We start from the raw sequence: 21,746 nt of genomic DNA, 5'->3' as shown, positions 1-21,746 counted from the left end.
GAGCTTCAAAAATCAGAATAGATGGAAACTTCGGCTAGGATCTCATATGCTTATGGAAAGCATGCCATATGTAGCCGATTATTTCTCTGTCTCTTCAAAGTTGGTTTCAATTAGAAGTTTTCAAGTCAAGGCAATCCCCCTACCATTTTTCCTCAGAACACAATGGGATTACTCAGGAGATATGATATGTTGATTTTAATCTATTAGTTCTTTAGCGACTTTTCAAGTGCAACAATAGAAGGAGAAATGGAATAGAGTTGGAAGACTTCAATACCAAAATTTGGAGGTAGCAAATCAAAGAGAGTTAAGGTAAAATGCAACTTGTTAGATGTATTGTCCAGTAAGTCTGTCCCAAGTGGACCCTCACACTGCCTAGGCACCTGGTTTCTCTCTATCCAGGAAGGCAAGGAGTTACAGCGAGGGGCCCTCTTTTATGTATTAATAAAAGGGCAGGTGTTTGTAGGTGTACTGCGGAGGAGGCTTCTGACGTTTCTTATTCTGCGGATTATGTTTAACTTGTCACCTTGTCATCTTTCTTTTGTGTTCCTTATATTTCCCCCTTTAACAGTTTCACCTTTTTCTATCAACTTCTTTGTTCTGTAAGATGCTTAGGGTCACCAAGCTTTCATAGCCATTGTTAAGATATTGACATTTTGTCAGGAAGATCAGTCACTGCACTTGTCCCCTTCTACCTGGTAACTTCTTTGTGAAATTTAAAGTGTTTCAGACAATCTTCGTGTTCTTTGCTCAGTTTTGACTATCCCGTTACGCAGATCTTATAAGACAATTACGAGGCACAGGATCTGGTCTACCCACAAAAGGTTTTTCTTCCAAAAATAGTTTGCAATAAACCTATTGTCAAATAAAAACTTTACATCACCTGTTCTATTAACAAAAACTAAAATTGATTTAAAAGCATTTCTGTTGTTATTTAGCCACCATGCTCTGTGACTCCCATGAAAGATACAGCCATTGGATTGTCAGTTGCTCAAAAAATAATTTTAATGGGTCAGGTGTCACAGTACACCCAGTTTAAGATGCTGCTTAGAACACATATCAGAGTGCCTAGAATCCATTCCCACCTCTACATCCAGTCCAGCTTCCTGCTAATACACCTTGGAGGCAGTAAGGGATAACCAAGTCCATAGGTTCGTACCAGCCACATGGGAATCCAGCTGACATTTCCAGACGCTGACTTCAGCCTGGCCTACTCCTGGCTGATGCAGGAATCTGGGGAGTAAAGCAGCGGCAGCAAATCTCTCACCCTTGTTACTTTACGTTTCAAATTAATTAAAACGATTTTAAAAGACACCATTATTTCTATTAGATTGTGTTTGAATTGAATTCCAGTCATTTGTGGACGTTAAAGTTCTTTGTAATGTCCAAATAAGACTAAAATTCAGTCTGTATTGTTTAGATTTCCTGTGGCTTTGTATTTCAAAGCACTGGAAAACAGTTCTGTAGATAATAAAAAATGCATTGGCCAAACCATAGCTAACAGCAGCTCTAAGCAGCTAGGAGCAGGGTTAGAAACTGAAGGCACAGAAAAGATGTTTTCTCCTCTGGCTTCTAAGAAGATACTGTTGCAATTTATGGAAAAGGAAAGAATTGTATAGATGGAAGGAGAAGAGTTGAGGAAGGATAGTTTTTTTTTTTTTAAATTGTGATCTATGAAATGCATGAAATCTGTTCTCTTTAAAAAATAAAAAAAAAAATTAAGTTTGAAGAGGGATATGGAGGGGAAGCAGAATAAGGAAAATGTGGTTAACTTCCTGAAAATATAGAATGCGTACAATCTGTTCTCTTTATATTAACAAAACGTTTTTGAAAGAAGAGTTTAGTGACTCGGGGATAAGTGCAATAGACTGATTTGACTTCAGGCTTACACTTTTGTAAATTATCAGCTTTATTATTTAAACATAGTAAAAAGTAAATGTGGCTTTAGTAACACAAAGTCTCACATGTTTACAATCCAAGAGTATCCTAAAACTTTTCAGAGAAAGTACTCTAACAAGATGAGCAAGAGATCTAGAAAGATGCTATAAAATACATGGTGTTTCAGATAGCTAGTATTGCATAACAAATCATTTCAAACCTTACTTAAAGCAAACACAGCATTTCTTCCCATTAACCTGAAGGCAAGGCAATGTCACACAAGCAACTTAGCCCTGCAGCAGGACTCAGGCTCAAGGCCCACTTAGCTCATTGCTGGTCTAAGACACAACCAGTTGAACCTGGAACAACAGAAGCTCCTTAAGTATTCCACATGTGATATGGACTCCCCTAAGAGCTTTTCAACGTAGGGCTTCAGAATAGACAAATGTCAGTGTAATGACTTGGGATTTCCAAGGCAGGTGACTGATGAGACAAAAACCAAGCTGAAATTATGTTGCTTTTTACTTCCTTTTGTTTTCACTATTAAGAGCTGTGAAAAGTATGAAGTTTACTTTATTGGACGCTAACAAGTTAGCCTGCAGCAACTTTATGAATAGGCGATCCTAGACGTTACATTAGAAAGTGAAGAAGGCACCTAGATTTTAAGTTCAATTGTTGGTATTTGCAAATGACATAATTGTCTCTCCACCAAATCCTGTGTACGTTATAATTATGTTACAAAATACTCTTCAGCAATTAAAAGAAATGAATTATTAATACACACAAGATACGTAATCATCAAAATAGTTTTACTGAGTAAAAGAAGTGAGTCCATATAGTTCATATGTTTTATAAATCCATTTATGTAGAATTTTAGAAAATAAAACTAATTCAGAAAGCCAGAAAGCACGCTACAGTTGCCTAAGGACATATGCAATGAGGGGTGTTACAGAGATGAGGATACTACAACTGGCCTAAGAGAATGTGGGCGTATGCCCAGCGCGATGGCTCAGTTTGCTAATCCTCTTCCTTCAAGCACCAGGATCCCATACAGTTTGTATCCCTGCTTCTCCACTTCCCTTCCAGCTCCCTGCTTGTGGCCTGGAAAAGCAGTGGAGAATGGCACAAAGCCTTGGGACCCTGAACCCACATGGGAGATCCAGAAGAAGTTCCTGGCTCCTGGCTTTGGATATGGCTACTTGGGGAGTGAACCAGCAGTCAGGAACATCTTTCTCTTCATCTCCTCTCTGTAGAGCTGCCTTTTCAATAAAAATAAATCTTTAAAAGAAAAAGAAAGAAATATTGGTGATTGGTGGGTTTATTTCTCACATTCATTTTCTGAGAGAGGGTTCAAAGATGAAAACTTGAGTGTGTGCTTGAAATGTCTAGAGCTTACTGTATGCTGATTGTGTCTCAGTAAAATAACTGTTTTAGAGGAGTGAGTCACTGAGGTCACACTGAAAAAGAAGAGGATTAGGAGAATTAGGTCTGTTTCTTGTGGGAGGCTGAGAAGCAATTTACAGACACGATTTAACCTTAACCTACCATATAGGACTGAAATGTATTACATGTAAAATAAATAAAGCAAGAAAATCTCAATTTTCAAGATGACTAATACCAGTAGAACTAAACTTTGAGATATGGCTTACAATTTTCCTCTCTAGTTTCTATGTTTCTTTGAACAAATCTTGGATCTTTGAATGCCAGTATACTCCTCAGTAATAAACTGTGCGACTTCAAATTTGCTTCCTTGATTTCCCACATCCCAATTCTTTTCTTTAAAAAGATTTATTTATTTTCATTTAAAGGAAGAACTTACAGAGAAGGAGAGGCATAGAGATATCCCATCTGCCAGTTCATTCCCTAGAAGCAACAACAACCAAAGCTGGACCAGTGTGAATCCAGAAACCAGGAGCTTCTTCCAGATCCTCCATGTGGGTGCATGAGCCTACAGATTTGAGACACCCTCTTCTGATTTCCAGCCCATAAGCAGGGAGCTGGATTGGAAGTGGAGCAGCCGGAAGAGAACTAGTGCCCGTATAGGATGCTAACACCACAGGAGAAGGATTAGGCTGCTATACCACTACACCAGTTCCCAAGTTCCAATTCTTAAAAAGATGTTTAAAAAAATAAACTACTCTGTCAAATTCACTAGGTTTGTATACCTGAATAGGAAAATATAAGTATAAAAGTGTTCAGCAAAGTGTTATATAATATGACTGCAATGTTCCTATCATTAAAGCCAAAATTTGCTCATTGTTAAGTTGTATTGTTTCAGAAATTACAACATGTATGTGTCCTTCAGTAGCTAAATGCATAACTAAACTGATTCATTCAAACAATGGAATATAATTATCCAACACTAAAAGAAATTGCCTATTAGACCATGAAAAGACATGGAAGAAATTGAATGCATAATCAAAAGAACAGGAAAGGTTACATTCAGATTCCAACAAGGTATTATGCTTAAAAAGGAGTTATGGAGACAGTCGAAAACATACAGTTACCAGGGGCTAACAAGAATCAACTGGTACCACATAGGGTTCTTAAGGCAGTGAAATTATTCTATAATATGATGGTGGATAAATCGTTATTATAAATTTGCCAAAACACATAGAATTCATAGCACCAACAGTGTGCCCTAACTTAAACAGTATTTTGAATGATAATGATGTATCAGTACATATTCATCAACTGCAACACATGTACCACTCTGACTGTAGATGTGATCAGGGGAGAAGTTACTAGCGCGTATACGTGTATAGAACATCTCTACACCTTTCTTTCAATTTTGCCATGTACTGGAAACTGTTCTGAAAGCATAATGTTTGAAAAAACAGAATTTTTAATATGATAATGCTATTATGTATACCTACTGGATTATATTTTCCCATTAATTTTCATGACCTGACAAATTAGGCATTAATATTTCCACATGAACAATAATGATGATGTCCACAGAACTGGCCAAGGATCACGCAGCTAGAAAATTACAGAAAGGTAGCTGGTGTTCCACCTAGCAGTTAAGATGCTGATGAATTGCCTCTGTCCGGTCCCGATGTGCCTAAGTCCAATGGTCAGCTCCAGCTCCTGCTAATGCAGACCACAGGAGGCCAAAATAATGGCTTCACATTGGGTTTCTGCCACTCCTTAATGGCTCTAGGTCAATTCTTGCTGCTGTGGACATTTGAGGAGTGAAGCAGCATATGGTAGCGCTCTCTCTCTTTTTGTCTGCCTGTCTCTGTCTCTCCCTCTCAAATAAACATATGTTTTTTTTTGTTTGTTTTTTGTTTTTTTTTTTTTTAGGTACCAATAAGTCTTGATTTATTCAATGTTATTTTCCCAGGGAAAGGAGAAGGGGTGGGGAAGTCAGTATATGTGTTACAAGGTGATTAGAAAATTGAAAGTACAGCAAAAATCATCCAGTACAGAAAAAAAAATCAACCTTCAAATACACGAACCCCAGGGATGGGGTCCCCCAAGCCCAGGAAGCTTAGTCTCCTGCAAGTTAGTAATGAGGAGACCTTGAAACGATACAAGCTTTCCTACCCTCCCTCCCCATAAATTCAAGATTTCACACAAAGCTTTGGTTTCTAGCAGTAAACATGGAGTTACATTCGTCCGTCTCCTATCAAATAATCTTGTGGCCACTTTGACATAAGTTTCTTGCACCTGCATTAAAGTTCCTGAGTTGGAAATACATTCATTCATAGTTCCCTTCTTGGTCTCCAAACCCCACTTTCTGCACAGAAGGTCCCCGGTTGCTTCTCTTTTTTAGGATACAAATGAAGTAGGCTTGATTCACCCAAAGACATCAGTGCCTTAAATTTTTGGCATGTGAATCACACATAAGGAAACGGCCTTGACTCAGGTGGTTGGGAACGAGGGATTTTCTTTAGGATTTTGGCAAATCCTTTAGGGGTGTGGAGACACCCCCAAGAATTTGTGTTAAATGTGTAGGGTTTCCTTTTGTGGGTGGAGGAATGGAGAAGAGGGGAAGAGTAGGCATCACATTTTAAGGATAGAAGATCCAAAATAGGATAGAGGTGGGGGAAACACAAAAGCAAAGATGGCTTGAGACCCCCTTGTGTGTTAGATCCTCTGGCTTGGTGCAGAACCTTCTGTCAAAGCCGCTTTGGCTACTTTTCTCTCAATACAAAAAGAAGTTTGTAAACAATACAACCCCAAAAGAACATGGAGAAAGACCAACACATTATATTTACACAAAACTAGGCCACCTAGCAATCAGCAACTCAGAGACTCACTGAAGTCCTACCAAGCCCAAATAACTAAAGGGGGGCAACATGTGGGGGAGACAGGAACCCGGGATCAGACACACACAATCCAATGCACCCTATTGCATTTGTCCCGTTTCAACAGTGAGGTAGGCTTGTGGTGATCTCTCAGCATGTAAACGAAACCCCCTTTTTCTCCTTTAGTTACCAATAGTTATCTACTGACATAGGGCAGGACACTGGCTCCGGTTGCCACAGAGGCCCTCCCTTATATCCCTGGAAGCCAAGAATTTGGGAAGGTTAAGGGTTTTCAGTCCTGGCAGGACAGCATAGAATGAGAACAGGGTTTTTGGTTTTCAAATTCATCCTTATCAACTCTTTTCTTTTTGTTACACACATGCATGGACACATGTGCACACACACTCTGTTGTGTGCCTGACCTAATCTGCCGAAGGATGGATTTGGTATATAAAGCCAAGATCTGCGGTGCTAGGATCTGGTAAGCCCAACCATGGCTTCCTCTGTGGGCTTTCCACCCTGCTCAACCTGTTCTCTACACCACCTTTTCCTGTTCAGACTAATTTCCAATCTTCCAGAAGGAGGAGATCAAGCCCCCGGGGCAACCCAATTAACATCCCAGGAAGCATTTTCAAGGTGGAGGGGCTCAAGAGGACACTATGGCAAACAAGCCAGCTCTAATTGGCAAAATGAGGTAGTTCAACAGGCTGTGCACTCCAAATAGTTGCTCTCTGTGATGATAAAAAAAAACAATAAAAACTCTTCCTGCTGTGCAGACCCGGAGCTGCTGCGGACTTATCCCTGAGATTGCTCATGTACCTGAGAACACAGTGCAGGAAGGAGGGCCTTAGATTAAAATATACAAAAATACAAAACCAGAATATTTATATTAAGAAAAAAAAGTTAAAATGCACAAGATACGTCGTTCGCACAGTTAGTGCAGTTGGCATCGTGGAGAAAGTGGGACCCAAGGTACAGTTTACCCAGGGGAGCAAATAAATTAATCACATTGGCCCAGAACAGGGTGAGGGTCTGCAGCTGTTCCCCTCATTACCACACCCCTGCTTTTTTGTTTTGTTTTGGGTGGGCAGGTCATCACAACCCACTACTTGGATTATGAATTAACAAGATATGGAAAAACTCTGCCTTACCCCCAAGAGGCCCCACAGAAGGCAGAGGCTTGTGGGACAGGTCCCATAATCTGATCCCACAGCCAATTTTTGCACCCTGGAGAGGAAAGTATTCTTCCTTATCCTTCCTTGAGAGGAAAATAACTTCCCCATTTAGGCTGCTTCCTGAAGCGGGAGATTTTGGAGGAGGAGCCCCAGATAAAGCAAGCAAGTTATAGGGTGATACCCCACCCCAAAGCCCCTTACTTGCATTTGGATACAACATGGTTGGAATTCCTTTGCCTCACTCCTTCCTCCCACCAAGAGGGAAAAAGGGGTGATGCTGTGAATCCCAGCCTGAGGTTCATGGCAGTGTCAGCTACCCCCAACCCACCCTATCCCCACTTTCTCCACTCTGCATTTGATGCCTGCTCTTTGAAACTTCCTGCTAGCAGGACAGCCCCCACCCACTGGGGCTCAATTCTGGGCCTCAGGGAGCAGGGCAGGGCTGTGGATCTCTTCTTCATCCTCCCGGAAGTAGGCTGGCTTTCCCTGGGAGCTGGGGGTCTGCTGGGCCTTCAGGGGACACGAGGCTACCATATGGCTGATGCTCTGGCAGAAGTGGCATTTCTTGGGTTGGGGTGGCAGCTTGCATTCCTTGGCATGATGGTCTAGGCCTCCACAGTTGTAGCACCTGTCTCCTTTAGATCTGCGCTTCTGTAGGTTCTTCCCCTTTGGCCGCCTCTCACTCCCAATGCAGAACACTCCCCCGGGCCCAGTGACGCGGATGGATTCCAGGCCCTTGGCAGACTTCTTGAAGGTGAACTCCACTGCTTCCCCATCTTTCAGGCTCCGGAAGCCCTCCATGTGCAGCTTACTCTGGTGCACAAAGACGTCCACCGGGGGGTCGAGCGCGACCCCTGCGCGGGCGGTCATGGACAGGAAGCCGAACCCCATGCGCACGTTGAACCACTTACAGATGCCGGCCCCGTGCAGCAGCTGCGGCTCGTCCGCCGCACGGGCCGCGTCCTCCGGCGCCTCCTCGGGCGCCTTCTCCGCCGCCTTGGTGCAGCCACCTGCAAACTGCTGGTTGGACACGGAGCCCATGATCGTCGGCAGAGCCCGCGGCCCCGGGCCCCTGGTCGGGCGGCTGCTGGCCCCAGAGAAGTCCGGAGGCAAAGGGGTGGTTCGAAGAAGAAGCAGCTACATCTTCCCCCGCACCAAAATAAACATATGTTTTTAAAATACAGCACTCATATCTGCCTGACTCTAACATGCCAATATACTGATATTTTAGCTACCTAGCAAAATACATGTACAAAACATCCTAATACAGTAGTTAATAGACACACTGAAAAGAGTTACAATCAGAAAGGGAAATGGTCCTTAGTCCTTAAGATGTGAAGTGATTAAGGAAGTGATTAGAGAAGCAGTATGCTTTCATTACCCCTTAGCATTGAGGGAAACTGCAGTGTCATGAATGTAATGAGGCATCTAGTTCCAGAGTCTCAGCCAATGGCAGCCACCAATGCCATAGACACCCTTGTACTCTCACCCATGCCACACAAAGCTCTGTTTCACAAGAAATATATGTTTTTTCTCTTATATGGAGTTTTCTCAGAAAGCACAAAGTGAAACCAGATGCTGTAAAAAAAAAAAAAAAGAAAGAAATCGCCTTTCTTAGCATAGGTGGAACCAGCTGAATCCCCTGGGCTGCATTCTTTACTAAGTTTACTGAGAGCATCCAGGAACCTGCTGCCCTTCACAGCGGGAAACAGCCATCCGTGTTCAAAGGCAGGCAAGATGGAGACAACATCAGCGGAATCTCAATGGAGGAGTCACTTCAAAAACACCCAAGGGTATCAGTGTTGATGAAAAGCAAGATGTAGGTAACATTTTGGGGTTGACTCTGCAAACGCTTCTCCTCAGCCCCCATCCTAAACTTCAGAATCTTCCTGCTGGAAAGTCCCATTTGCCCTGTCCTTTACCGGCCTGCCTTCTACAGCTTCCCCCGTGCTCTGGCTTCAATTGTGTTTTTAATCATTTACACCTCAGGGGGCGCTAGCATGTGGAGTTCATCTCTGAATGTTGCCTGAGAAGCTCCCTCACAGCGTCAAGGCAGAGTTGGGCAGTTGGAGCTCGGTGTCAGCAGCCGAGGGCCCTTCTTAATCGTGTGAAACCTTATGGCTCAGGCTGCCAACTCCCAGGGCTGTGTGACAAGTGGGCGATTCCTCTTTCGTTTGCCACCGGTGAGCTTCAAATTACTCCATGTACTAGCTAAGGATTTTGAGGAAGGAAATTGGCGGCTACCTTGACAGTGAGGGGGGAAAAATCTCCTATTGTGGTAAGTGAGCTCTTGTACAAACCATCACAAAGAGGAAATTAAAATCTGTTCTCACTGAGCCATACACCTATGTTATGTCTAGGCCAAAAGCGATTAATTAGGAGAAAAGTGAACATAAATCATGAAGGTTTATAATTAAGTAACGCATTTGAATCTCAGAAGGTACAACTTAAGAACAAAAAAGGTCCTAATTAGTTTACTTTTAAGTATAGAAGTGTAAGTTATCTATGCCATGGAATTCTTAAAAACAAAACCCATTAATGTGCCGGGACCATTAATGCAAGCACTGCATTGTGTGTCTTTGTATATTGAAGGCATGACATGTTACATATTATGAAACACATAAATGTTTTATCAGTTACATCCAAGTGGTAGTCACTATTGGTAGTTACATTTGCAGGATTTCTAGGCTCTTATGGAAAAAGTACTGTGATGCTTTGTGGTGTCTTGCATGGCTGTTCTGGGATTCACAGTTTAGTCTTTCATGAATGTGAATAGTGAAAGCACAAGAAAGCAAGTATATTTGCCATTACTTTGATAAAATGTTCAGTAAGTGATAATGAATTTGTCCTTATTTAGGAAAGAGATGACGGAGATCTTAGCAATGTAGAAATTTATGGTCAAGTGTTTGCTTTGTAGAAATCAAATACCATTTGCCTATGCTACCTCAGTGTCTGACTGCTACTATCAAAACATAAATTGCTGCCGGTAAGCGAGTAAACAATTTTCAGTAGTGTGTCACTGGACCCAGTCTCTTTGGGTTGCACAGGATGGGTTTACTAACCAGGGAATACAATGGGAAGGCCAGACCAGTGGGATCCAAAGAGTGTGGGGATCACACAAACAAAAATAAGCTTTATTTAGAGTTATTTCCTTTTGGTTATAAATTTTTAAGAACACTTTTATAATTAGACTCAGCATCCCAAAAATTATGTAATTAGGGGCATTCATCTTCAGTCCTAAAGCCTGCCTGGTCTAAGTTTATTGGTGGGACAACTGGGAGCTGTTACTTGAACAGTTGCGGTGGGAACAGGTGGTGAGACACTTCAAATGTAAAGAACTCTTTTAGGTATAAACTCCAGACAAATAACTGCTCTCCAGCCTCAGGACATGCTCAGAATGGCAAAGAAATTTCCTGGATAAGAAAAACCTGCTTTATTCTTCCATTAACATTACTCGCATTGCAAGGTAAATTCATTGTCAGACATTTAATTTCTTTTTCCTATCAATGATTTATGTCCCCCAAATGGAGAAGACCATTCAGGAAAAGGAAAGGATAAATGGGCCCTACTTTACCCCAAGGAGACATCTAAGCTCTCGTGTTTATTTCCACAGGATGAGCCTGGTCCCCATCCTCCACACACCATAAACTTGAGGGCCAATGGGGAACAATTGCCTACAGTATCAATTTGCATAAAGCATGAAGCATGGTGGACTGCCAAGTGCTCAGCCTAGTAGGAATATATGCCTTCCTTTACAACAAGGGTATCATTACAGTCTCACACTCTCATGAACCCGTGAGTAAACACTAGAACAATCTAAGCATTTCTGCCTCCCAGCTACTGTCTGGATTTGAAGAGGAAGAGAAAACAAAAAGGAAGAAATAAAGAAGAGTCTAGTCTCTGGTCAGGAGAGCTTTCACAGAAATGATGATCTTTAGTTTACAAAAGGGAGTGGCTATTGACCCTGCTGGGATTTCAGAAGAAAGAACATTATGAGCAGATTCAGAGGGAAGGAATGGCCAGTGACAAGTGTCACCTCCCCACATTATAACCTGCACTGTTCAAGTGGTTTTTGTCTCCTGCTCTCTTCCTGGAAGGTGGGGAGACTAACTTATGTAAAACCATTCATCCTAGGAGCTGAGCAGCCTCGGAGCTGTAAAGCAAGACATCACAAGATGAGAGTTGTGCTCCCAGAAGATCACTCAGGCAGCAGGGAGCATGAATGCCAGAAGGATCAATGGAATAAAACAAAAATAGCCCAGAAACAGCAAGAAAAGTTAACTGAACTAAAGATACATGGTGGACACAGGGCTTACAGACTGATAATTTCTGTATGTCTGTTTAACATTTGTTTAGAGAGAGTGCTGAATCCTAATCTCTATTCAGCAAAACACAGAGCCCTACCTTTCCAGAACCCAGCTGCTTTCCAAAGCAGGTTAGGTCTCATAAAGGTTTCAGTCTGCACCAAAAGGCTTCTCCATGTACTTCTTTCAGTCAACTCAGTTTCCCCCTGAGACAACTATTGGTATATCTGAATGTGATTCCCAGGAGCTTATAATTTTTTTATTTTTAAATCGTTATTTCCTGCTTTACAATTTTGTAGGTATATGCCTTCCCCCCCTTTTCTTCTCTTTTTCCTTGCCCCCTCTCCTCTCTCCTATGAACCCTGCATTTTACAATAATATAGGCCTTCAGCTATAGTCTAGACCCCAGTATTCTGTTCTTTATATGTGTCATGACACTATAGGTATAAGCAATGGCAGAGAATCTATTATTTTGTTGTCAAGGTATAGTTAACAGTTTTATTGGGGGCCTACTTTTATTCAGGGGTAAAGTTGCATACTACAGTTCTTTTTTGGTTCCTGGTGCTCTGGTCTCCATTACAACCCAATGGTTTTCAAATATCCCTTATAGATTAGCATTGCAGGCTTTCAACTGGATTGGCCTAGTCCCTTGATTCGCTTCTGCTGGATCTACCCTATTAGAGCATTTACAATGCAGAGAATTAATTCAGAGGCTATTCACATAAGAGATTCAGTATGACTTGCTAACTGAAAAGCAAGAGATAAAGCAGAGAAAAGCCAAGTTAGCAAGAGACAGCAAGAAAGGAAAGTAGAAAGGTAGGAGAAGCAACTTGAAATAGATGGGCTTTGGAGATTTTACGAGGAAAGTTGACAAACAGACCCTAAATCTCACTTGATACAAAACGATGTCATTCCTTGAAGAGAAGACCTCCTGAGACCTCCTCAAACTCCTGGCTCAGAAATACTGACGATTTCCACCTTGTGGCTCTGATATCCCCTGCTTTCTGTCAGCAGGTGTTGAGTGCCTCGCATGCTGAGACATGCAGCACATATTTCCTTTCCCATTACATTGGCAATGCATGGTCACTGTTCCCACTTGGACACAGGGGCACTGGGAAAGGCAGTTCCTGTTTGTCACTGCCATCCACCAACTTTGCATCATGAATGATAAGCACACATGACTGTCACTTAGCCAACATTGTCATAAAGATCAAGGGTAGAGAAAATTTGAACATACAAGTAATTAATTTAAACTTCTTTTCATTCATCAAATGATTTAACAAAATGTGTTATATTCATAATATGAAATGTCGATCAGTTTAAGAAGGAAAGGGCTAGAAGAATCAAGATGGTACAATACGGTAAAGACACATTTAAACAGATGGAGAAAGAGATGAAGCAGAGAGGGTACATTCCAGGCAATAGGACAGGACAGATCAAAGGCAGAAGGGCACCTGGAGATTGATGGACACAAGAAAATAGCAGAAACAACGGTGTGGCGTGGCAGTGACCAGATATCCCAGCAGCATTCAGCCAGCGGTGATCTGAACTGCACCAGTGGCCAGAACTCTACCAGCAACCAGGTGGGAAGGGGCACTCACTGGGAGCTTAGGAAGTGAACCCAAAGAATTAGATTTAGAAAACAAAAGCAGGAGAAATAACTCATCCAAAAATGATCAGCAGAAACAATATCTCATGGATATTGATGTTTTTGTTTTTAGTTTCATTTCTTCAAAACAGTCTGTTTTTCACATTAAGTTTTTCACTGTCTCATAGATCAAACAGTGACATCATATTCTTCAAGAAGTTTCTTGATTTTCATTTCTTCAGTGACACATTAGTCATTCAAAAGCATGTTATTTAACTTTATGGCATTGAAAATTTCTTTTTCCCCCTTCCTGTTGTTGATTTTGTTTTGTGACTTTTCTTTTTTTTCAGATTTTTTTTACATTATTATTATTATTATTATCATTTTCATGATACAGTTCCATAGGCTCCTGGCATTTCCCTTATCCTCTCCCCAATTCCCTCGCCCACCTAGTTCCTCTAGATCGTTACTAAAGTATAGTTCTTCATACACAGTCATATGTCCATCATTGGGGCATGGACAATGGTGGAGAGTCCAGAATCTTACTGTCAAGATACAGTAAACAGTTTCATTGTAAGTCCATCTTCACCTGGAAGTAGAAATGCATACTACATTGTATCCTCACATCTGCATGTTAGTCTCCATTTCACAGCTACTGTACATCCCCTTAAATGAAAAGTCATAATACAAAATGAATAATAAAAAGAAAAATAGAAATTTACAATGCCATGAAGTTAAATAACATGTTACTAGATATGACAGTCTCCATTACACAGCTACTATACATCCCCTAGAATGAAGAGCCACAAAACAAAATCAACATCAGGAAGAAAAAAGAAATTAACAACACCATGAAGTTAAATCACATACTATGAAATGACTAATGTGTAGCTGAAGAAGAAATGAAAATCAAGAATATTCTTGAAGAAAATGATGCTATTGTATGATCTATGAGTCATTGAATGATTTAATCAGAAGAAAGTGGTTTGAAGAGATGAAACTAACATAAAACAATAAAACTCGTGCGATAAAGTTTCTGCTGATTTTTGTTGGTGAAGTGTGTCTCCTCTAGACAATAAATAGATGGATGGGTTTTGTTTTTCTAATCTAGTCTGCTTATCTATGACGTTTGATTGAGCTTAGGCCATTTACATTCAGAGTTTAATATATATGGGTGGCACGTTGGTCCTGTCATTTTAGGAATGGGTTGTTCATTGGTTTAGTCTTCTGTTGTCATTTTACTGGGATATTCTTCCTGTTTGCCTTTGGTTTTGGTAGGTGCTATTCCTCTTCTCTGTCAAGAGAACATCTTGAAGTATCATTTGTAGGGCAAGTTTGGAAGAGGCAAATTCTTTTAACTTTTCTTTGCTGTGGAAGAATTTAATTTCATTTTCAAAGAAAAAGAAAACTTTGCTGGATATGTTATCCTAGGCCAACAATTTTTTCTTTTAGAATCTGGAATATGTTACTCCATTCTCTTCTTGCCGATAGAGTTTCCAGTGAGAGGTCTCCTGTGAGTCTAATTGGCATTCTTTTATATGTCAACTGATTTTTTTTTCACGTGCACATTTTTTTTAAAGATTTATTCATTTTATTACAGCCATATATACGCAGAGGAGAAGAGACAGAGGAAGATCATCCGTCTGATGATTCACTCCCCAAGTGAGCCGCAACGGGCCGATGCTGTGCCGATCTGATGCCGGGAACCAGGAACCTCTTCCGGGTCTCCCATGCAGGTGCAGTGTCCCAATGCATTGGGTCGTCCTCAACTGCTTTCCCAGGCCACAAGCAAGGAGCTGGATGGGAAGTGGAGCTGCCGGGATTAGAACTGGCGCCCATATGGGATCCTGGTGCTTTCAAGGCGAGGACTTTAGCCGCTAGGCCACCGTGCCGGGCCCTCACCTGCACATTTAAGGATCTTTTCCTTATGTTCAATTGAAGAGAGCTTGATGATCATGTGTCTTGGTGAAGATCGCTTTTGATCAAGCCTGTTGGGAGTTCTGTGCCCTTTCTGGATCTTGTTTCCTAATGCTTTCTCCAGATTAGGGAAAATTTCCTTTATTATTTGATTAAATATATTTGCAAACTCAGCTTCTCTTTCTACACCTTCTGGGACTCCCATAACTCTTTCTTTTTTAAAGATTTATTTGTTTCCATTACAAAATCAGATATATAGAGAGGAGGAGAGACAGAGAGGAAAATCTTCTATCTGAGGATTCACTCCCCAGTGAGCGCAACAGCCAGTACTACACTGATCCGAAGCCAGGAACCTGGAACCTCTTCTGGGTCTCCCACACGGGTGCAGGGTCCCAAAGCTTTGGGCCGTCCTTGACTGCTTTCCCAGGCCACAAGCAGGGAGCTGGATGGGAAGTGGAGCTGCTGGGATTAGAACCCACACCCATATGGGATCCCGGGGCATTGAAGGCAAGGACTTTAGCCGCTAGACTAGTATCTTCCAATTCTGAGATACTTGCTTCTGCTTGCTTCATTCTATTTTGGAGACTCTCCACTATACTTTTAATTTGCTCTACTGTGTTCTTAATTTCTGATATATCAGCCTTGATTTGCTTTATTGCTTCCTTAAATTCTTGGAACTCTTGTATGTGTTTCTCCTTTTTTTTTCCAGCTAATTTTATTTTTTTTCACTTTGCATTTTTTTATTAGTTACATTGCATTATGTGGCACGTTTTTATATGCACTGTGATTCCCCCCACCCCTCCCCAAACCCTCCCTCCACGTTGTGTTTCTCCTTTTTGATCAGAAGCTTTAAAATGAGTTTTATGAATTCTGTGTCCCCCATTTTCTCGATGTCTTCCTCAGTGAACTCTGAGGTTGGCATAAGATTTTGCTCCTTTGCAGGGGAGTTTTCAGTAATATTCATTGTGCCTTTGTCCCTTCTTTTGCTCTTGATCATTGTACTTCTGGTTAGCAGAGTCTTCTCCTTGGGGCAGGTTTCTAAGCTGTGTTATCCACAGGTCTACAGTTTGATTTTACTTATAGCAGTTGGTGCACAACTTTTTGCTTGCAGCCAATTGTGCCACAACCTCCAGCAAGTTCCAGGTCTGGGTTCTTATGTTAGGTTTCCACCCTGGTCTCCACAGCCCCAGCTCCTGGCTCACCTCTCTCCACTTCCTGTGATACCGTGCTGAGGCTGCACCATTGTCTCTGCAACCTTTCTCCCACTTTCAGTTAGAGCAGGTCCCAGGCTTAGAGAGACACCAGGTGTCCTATATAGTTAGGTTGTTGGTGGTACTGATTTTGCCGGAACCTGTTGGACATTAGTTCTGGGTGCCATACAGATCTATTTTGACCCATACAATGCTACATTCAGTATTATTTTCCCGAGGGACCAGTGCAATTCACTGAACTCAGTGAGTTCTCACGAGCTCAGCACATGTACAGTTCACTGTTGTCCCCTGCAGTCCTAAAGCTATTGCCACAGTGTACAAAATAGCACCTGATGTACCACTACTAGAGTTCTTGATCTGCTGGCCATCAGATCTGAGGGCTACCCAGACCTGTATTGGGTGGGACCCGTAGAATGCCACGTTGCTGCAGTTCATTGAGTCAGAAAAGAGTTCACTCCTAGCTCAGCGTATGCTCAGTGCTTTCCCTTGCCCTTTCCTTTTTACATAAAATGGTGCCCAATTCAGCTCTAGGGGGCTGACTGGGCTGTGAAATCCACCCTGTTCTTGCACTGGCTGTCTGGGATCTGCTGCTCTGTCTCTGCTCCTGGTCAAATCAAACGGACCAACAGGATGGACAGTTCTTTGTCTGGGTTTACCTCCCAAGCTCCCAGTGAAAGTCCCTTCCCACCTGGTTGCTGGTGGAGTTCCAGCTGCTGTTAGCTGAATGCTGCTGGAGTATCTGTCAATTCAACACCATACCATTGTTTCCGCTGCTTTCCTGTGTCTGTCAGTCTCCAGGTACCCCTCTGCTGTTGTTCTGTCCTTTCCTATTTCCTGGAATGTGTCCTCTCTGCTTCATCCTGATTAAATGTTTGTCCGTCCTTTTAAACGTATCCTTACCCTATTTCACCATCTTGATTCTCCTTGACTTATCATTTAAGGAGGTGTATAGTAACTGTGTAATGGAGCCTATCCCATGCAGATGTGAGAATAGAATGCACTATTCATCTCTACTTCCAGATCAAAGATGGCCTCCCAATGAAACTGTTGAATATATCTTGACAATGAGATGCTGAACTGTCTGCCATTGTCCATGGCTGTAATGATGGACTTATGACTGTTTAGGAAGAATAATACTATTGTAATAACATAGGAGAACTAAGTAGGAGGAAGAGGAGTTGGGAAGGGGTAAGGGAAATCCCAGGGCTTACGGAATTGTATCATAAAATGATAATAATAAAAACAAGAAAAAAAGAAATGGCTTCTGACACATGCTAGACTATGGGTGAATCCACTGAGATTAGCTTCCCAGAGTAATCAGATTCACAGAAGAGGAAATGGTGGTAACCAGGGTTTTGGGAGAAGGAGAATGGGGAGTTACTGTTTAATGCATACAGCATTTTGGTTATAGAGGATGTAAATGGTCTGAAGATGAATGGAAGCCTTAGTAGGTCCATGTTGTGAATGCACTTAATAACAGGAAATCATACACTTAGAAATCCTTAAAGTGGCAAATTCATGTTATGTATGTTTTACATAATAAAGCAAGCTTTCAGAATGGTTCTGTGTAGTAATACCTAATAATTTTAAGTCATAAATCTTTCCAGAATAAGACCATGTATAGATATATAACAATAAATATTTGAGCTATTTTATGTAGTATATGATTTTGTTGAATGAATAATCATACAGTAATTTGAGTCAGGTTTAACTTCAATAGTAGGGGAGAAAAAAATTATACTTTAGATCTACATGAAAAGGACAGCTAGTTTTCTTTAAAGTTATGCCCTATTTTCTTCAGATGAGGATAAATTCTTGGCAACTCAAACTAGCATAAACAAAAACTTGGGTCAAAATGTCAGTAGAAAAATACAGAGTAAATTATATAAATATATATAGCTATACACACATAATGTATGTGTGTATATGTATATTTCCTTTTATTATATGCATGATATATATTTATTTTACACACACATATCCCTAAACAAAATCAGCACTAATTTAAGCAGTGTGGTGACAGTGTAGTGTTGTCTTTTTCTGTACATTTGTCTTTTTCCAAAACAGTTGTTGTGCATATGCAACTATTACCTTTTCAACTCACCTGCCCAATATGCAGATCATCCTTAGACTTTGAGCTTGTTTAGTTAACTTTAGAAAAACCTTTCAGATTGTGCATACTACTGGACAGATTTCCTTTAGAAACTTTCCCTTTCTTCCTCCCTTTATTCCTCCCTTACTTACCTCCTTCCTCCCTCCCTCCCTCCCTCCCTCCCTCCCTCCTCCCTCCCTCCCTCCCTCCCTCCCTCCCTCCCTCTCTTCCCTCCCTCCCTCCCTCCCTCCCTCCCTCCCTCCCTCCCTCCCTTCCCTCCTTCCCTCCCTCCCTCCTTCCCTCCCTTCCCTCCTTCCTCCCTCCCTCCCTCCCTCCCTTCCCTCCCTCCCTCCCTCCCTCCCTTCCCTCCCTCCCTCCCTCCCTTCCTCCCTCCCTTCCCTCCCTCCCTCCCTCCCTTCCTCCCTTTCCTCTTCCTCTCTCCTTCCCTCACTCCTTCTTTCCCTCCACCATGTCTACTGTCTCTTCCTCCTTTTCTTCCACCCTCCCTCCTTTCTTCCTTCCTTTTTGCACACTCTCTCTTCTACCCTACCTTTCTTCCTCTTTTTCTTTTCCCTTTTGTTCTTTTTCCTCCTCTCTGTACATCCTTTGCTCTGAGTCATTCAGTGTCTTCTAACCTGAGGTTTCTTAATCATTCCATAGGCTTTACTGTCTTCTGCAGCTCAACACTTTTCAGAGGAGCAGGAGACGCATTTCTTGCCAAAGAATATGCCACATAAACAATTTGTACAGTGATTTTATCTTTGCTAACAAATAATTCTGTCACAGAGGGCAAAGAGGAAGTGACAGGATGTGAAATATGCAACGACAAGAAACACATTTGAGGAACTACCCCCAAATTCCTGACAAGCACATTATTTTTCTTACATCGTGTCCTCTACTCTTCTAACCCTTTTGTTTTGATTTCCTACTTTTCTGTCCTTCCTTGGCAGTCACTGTGGCATCTTAAAAACAGTTAATGAGCAAAGGGGGACAGAATTTCAATGCTCATCAAAAAAAAAAAGTACCTCATACAAAGCATTCAACAGCATTTTTTTTTCTTTTCTCAAGCAGAACCAAGACTGAAGATCCCAACAGCAGACATTACTGCAGCAACCAGGGAAAGGCTGATTCTCCAGTGATCCCTGTTTACAGAGATGCTTCCATGAAGCCAAACATGTAACCCCTAGGAAGAAACTGAAACACAGTAATGCATTTTCACTCCCTTGGTGGGGATGAGGGAGGGGATTATAAATTCAGTAGGGCTTTTTCTTTTAGGCAAACACATAGGTTTGTAGAATTTGAATGCTAATTGCTTAGATGTCTTCATACATAAAATCACATCTTTCCTTTCATTGCTTCTCATGTTTGGGCCCTAGCTTTGATCCTCGAAAGCGATTGCTAGTCTTGGAATATCAGAGCCTTTTTGGTCATTTTTTTATACCATGGGAGGAGTTAAGCATCCTTTTAGACCATAATTACTTAATGTATACATGTTGTTTCATATTTTTAACCTTATAAATATAACAATTAATTTATGTATTCGTTGACTAAGTCTTCCAGAAGAACATGAAGGAATCTTAAAATAATTATTAAAAATAAAAAGTAAAATATAGTTGAAAAATAAGGGTAAAGAGAAAGCTAATTTCAGAACAATATTAATCTTTAATTTTATTGGATTCATCTTTTTATTGAGAGAAATATAGGAGCTCATAAAGCAAAATAAAAACATTCTAATATTCAAGACTTTGATTGGAAAACAAAATAATGCCCTGTATACATTCGCTTTGTTCCATCAATGCATATCGAAGTCAACTCCTTTAAATTCTTGTAATATGTACACTTTAAATTCTTTAGTATGTATACTTATTCTTCATTTACCAAGCACAGACATTATTTATTGACTTTTGCATTGATAGAGTACTTAAAACCCTTATAGCAGGGTGGTTCTCACGCCTTGCCCCAATAGCTGTAGCACAAACAAACAAATCAAAAACATGACTAAAGTGTAATGACATTTACATATTATTCACTGCTAAATCAAAAAGTAAGAAGTATTTTCCTTTATCAATGGTCTGCCTTGTACTCTTTTTCAATCCCAATATTTTCTGTGTGACTGATTATTATACCTGTCAAATACAAGAGCACTCCAAAATGATCATAGAAAATAAAATTGACAGCTGAGTTTATTTTTGTACAAATGTTTAATATCCATGAACAGTTGATCATAATGGGCATTCTTTTTTAAATTTTAAAAATACTGCATATGGGCCTGGCGGCGTGGCCTAGTGGCTAAAGTCCTCGCCTTGAAAGCCCCGGGATCCCATATGGGCACCGGTTCTAATCCCGGCAGCTCCACTTCCCATCCAGTTCCCTGCTTGTGGCCTGGGAAAGCAGTTGAGGACGGCCCAATGCATTGGGACCCTGCACCTGCATGGGAGACCTGGAAGAGGTTCCTGGTTCCCGGATCAGCGCGCACCGGCCCGTTGCGGCTCACTTGGGGAGTGAATCATCGGACGGAAGATCTTCCTCTCTGTCTCTCCTCCTCTGTGTATATCTGGCTGTAATAAAATGAATAAATCTTTAAAAAAATAAAATAAAATAAATAAATAAAAATACTGCATACATGCAAGGATTTCAAAAAATTTTTGCACTATATTCTAGTGCCATTTTCCACAAGTTTTGTGAAATTCTTTCAGATTCAGCTACATTATTTTTAAGGGTATTTTTGCCAGAGCTCTCCCCTCTGGGTTTCTGCATTTCTTGCACTACTGTTATTCTAAGACTTCCTTCCCTTGGCTGTTATTCCTTGGCTATCTATTTCCCAAACTTTGCCTTCCTCTTTCTTATGTTATTCACCCTCAAATGCTTTCTATGAAAGGATGCAAGGGAATTGTACTTTTGAAAGCTTCTATAAGAAAAAACCAATTGCCTTTACGCACTTAATATCTGACTGCAAATGAATCAATGACTGGGGAAGGACTCATGGTGTACACAAAGGCCCCAAGGGAAGACTACATAGAGTATTGGAGGAGCTGCTAAAGAGTCACCGGCATGCATCAACTAAGCAAACATTTAGAAATTTCATTGCAGCATTATTTTCAGAGAATACAATTAAAATGTAAACAGAAATAATTTCAGTTAAACATTAGTTAAGTAATCAATGAAGACAAGAATCATTTGGAAGAACACAGCAGGATAGTTTTATTTGTTCAACTTTACTCAAAGATATTACCGCTAATGGTTTTATATTTTAGACCAAAATTCCAATAACAGAAATATACTTCTAAGAAAAAAGATTGAAATGAATTTTTGCCTAGTACCGTCTAGAATT

At 41.0% G+C, this 21,746-nt stretch overlaps 1 protein-coding gene across 1 annotated transcript; it reads right to left on the bottom strand.

Moving 5' to 3' along the window:
- Positions 1-7,600: 7,600 nt before the first annotated feature.
- LOC131479020 (protein lin-28 homolog A-like) lies at positions 7,601-8,444 on the bottom strand. The gene has a single exon (XM_058659669.1). The coding sequence runs from the start codon at positions 8,342-8,344 to the stop codon at positions 7,715-7,717; it is 630 nt and encodes a 209-aa protein (XP_058515652.1). The 5' UTR covers positions 8,345-8,444; the 3' UTR covers positions 7,601-7,714.
- Positions 8,445-21,746: the final 13,302 nt, after the last annotated feature.

This window comes from Ochotona princeps, chromosome 2, assembly GCF_030435755.1.
Source record: "Ochotona princeps isolate mOchPri1 chromosome 2, mOchPri1.hap1, whole genome shotgun sequence".
Taxonomy (NCBI): Eukaryota; Metazoa; Chordata; class Mammalia; order Lagomorpha; family Ochotonidae; genus Ochotona; species Ochotona princeps.
This window is presented reverse-complemented; position numbering and strand designations above follow the sequence as displayed.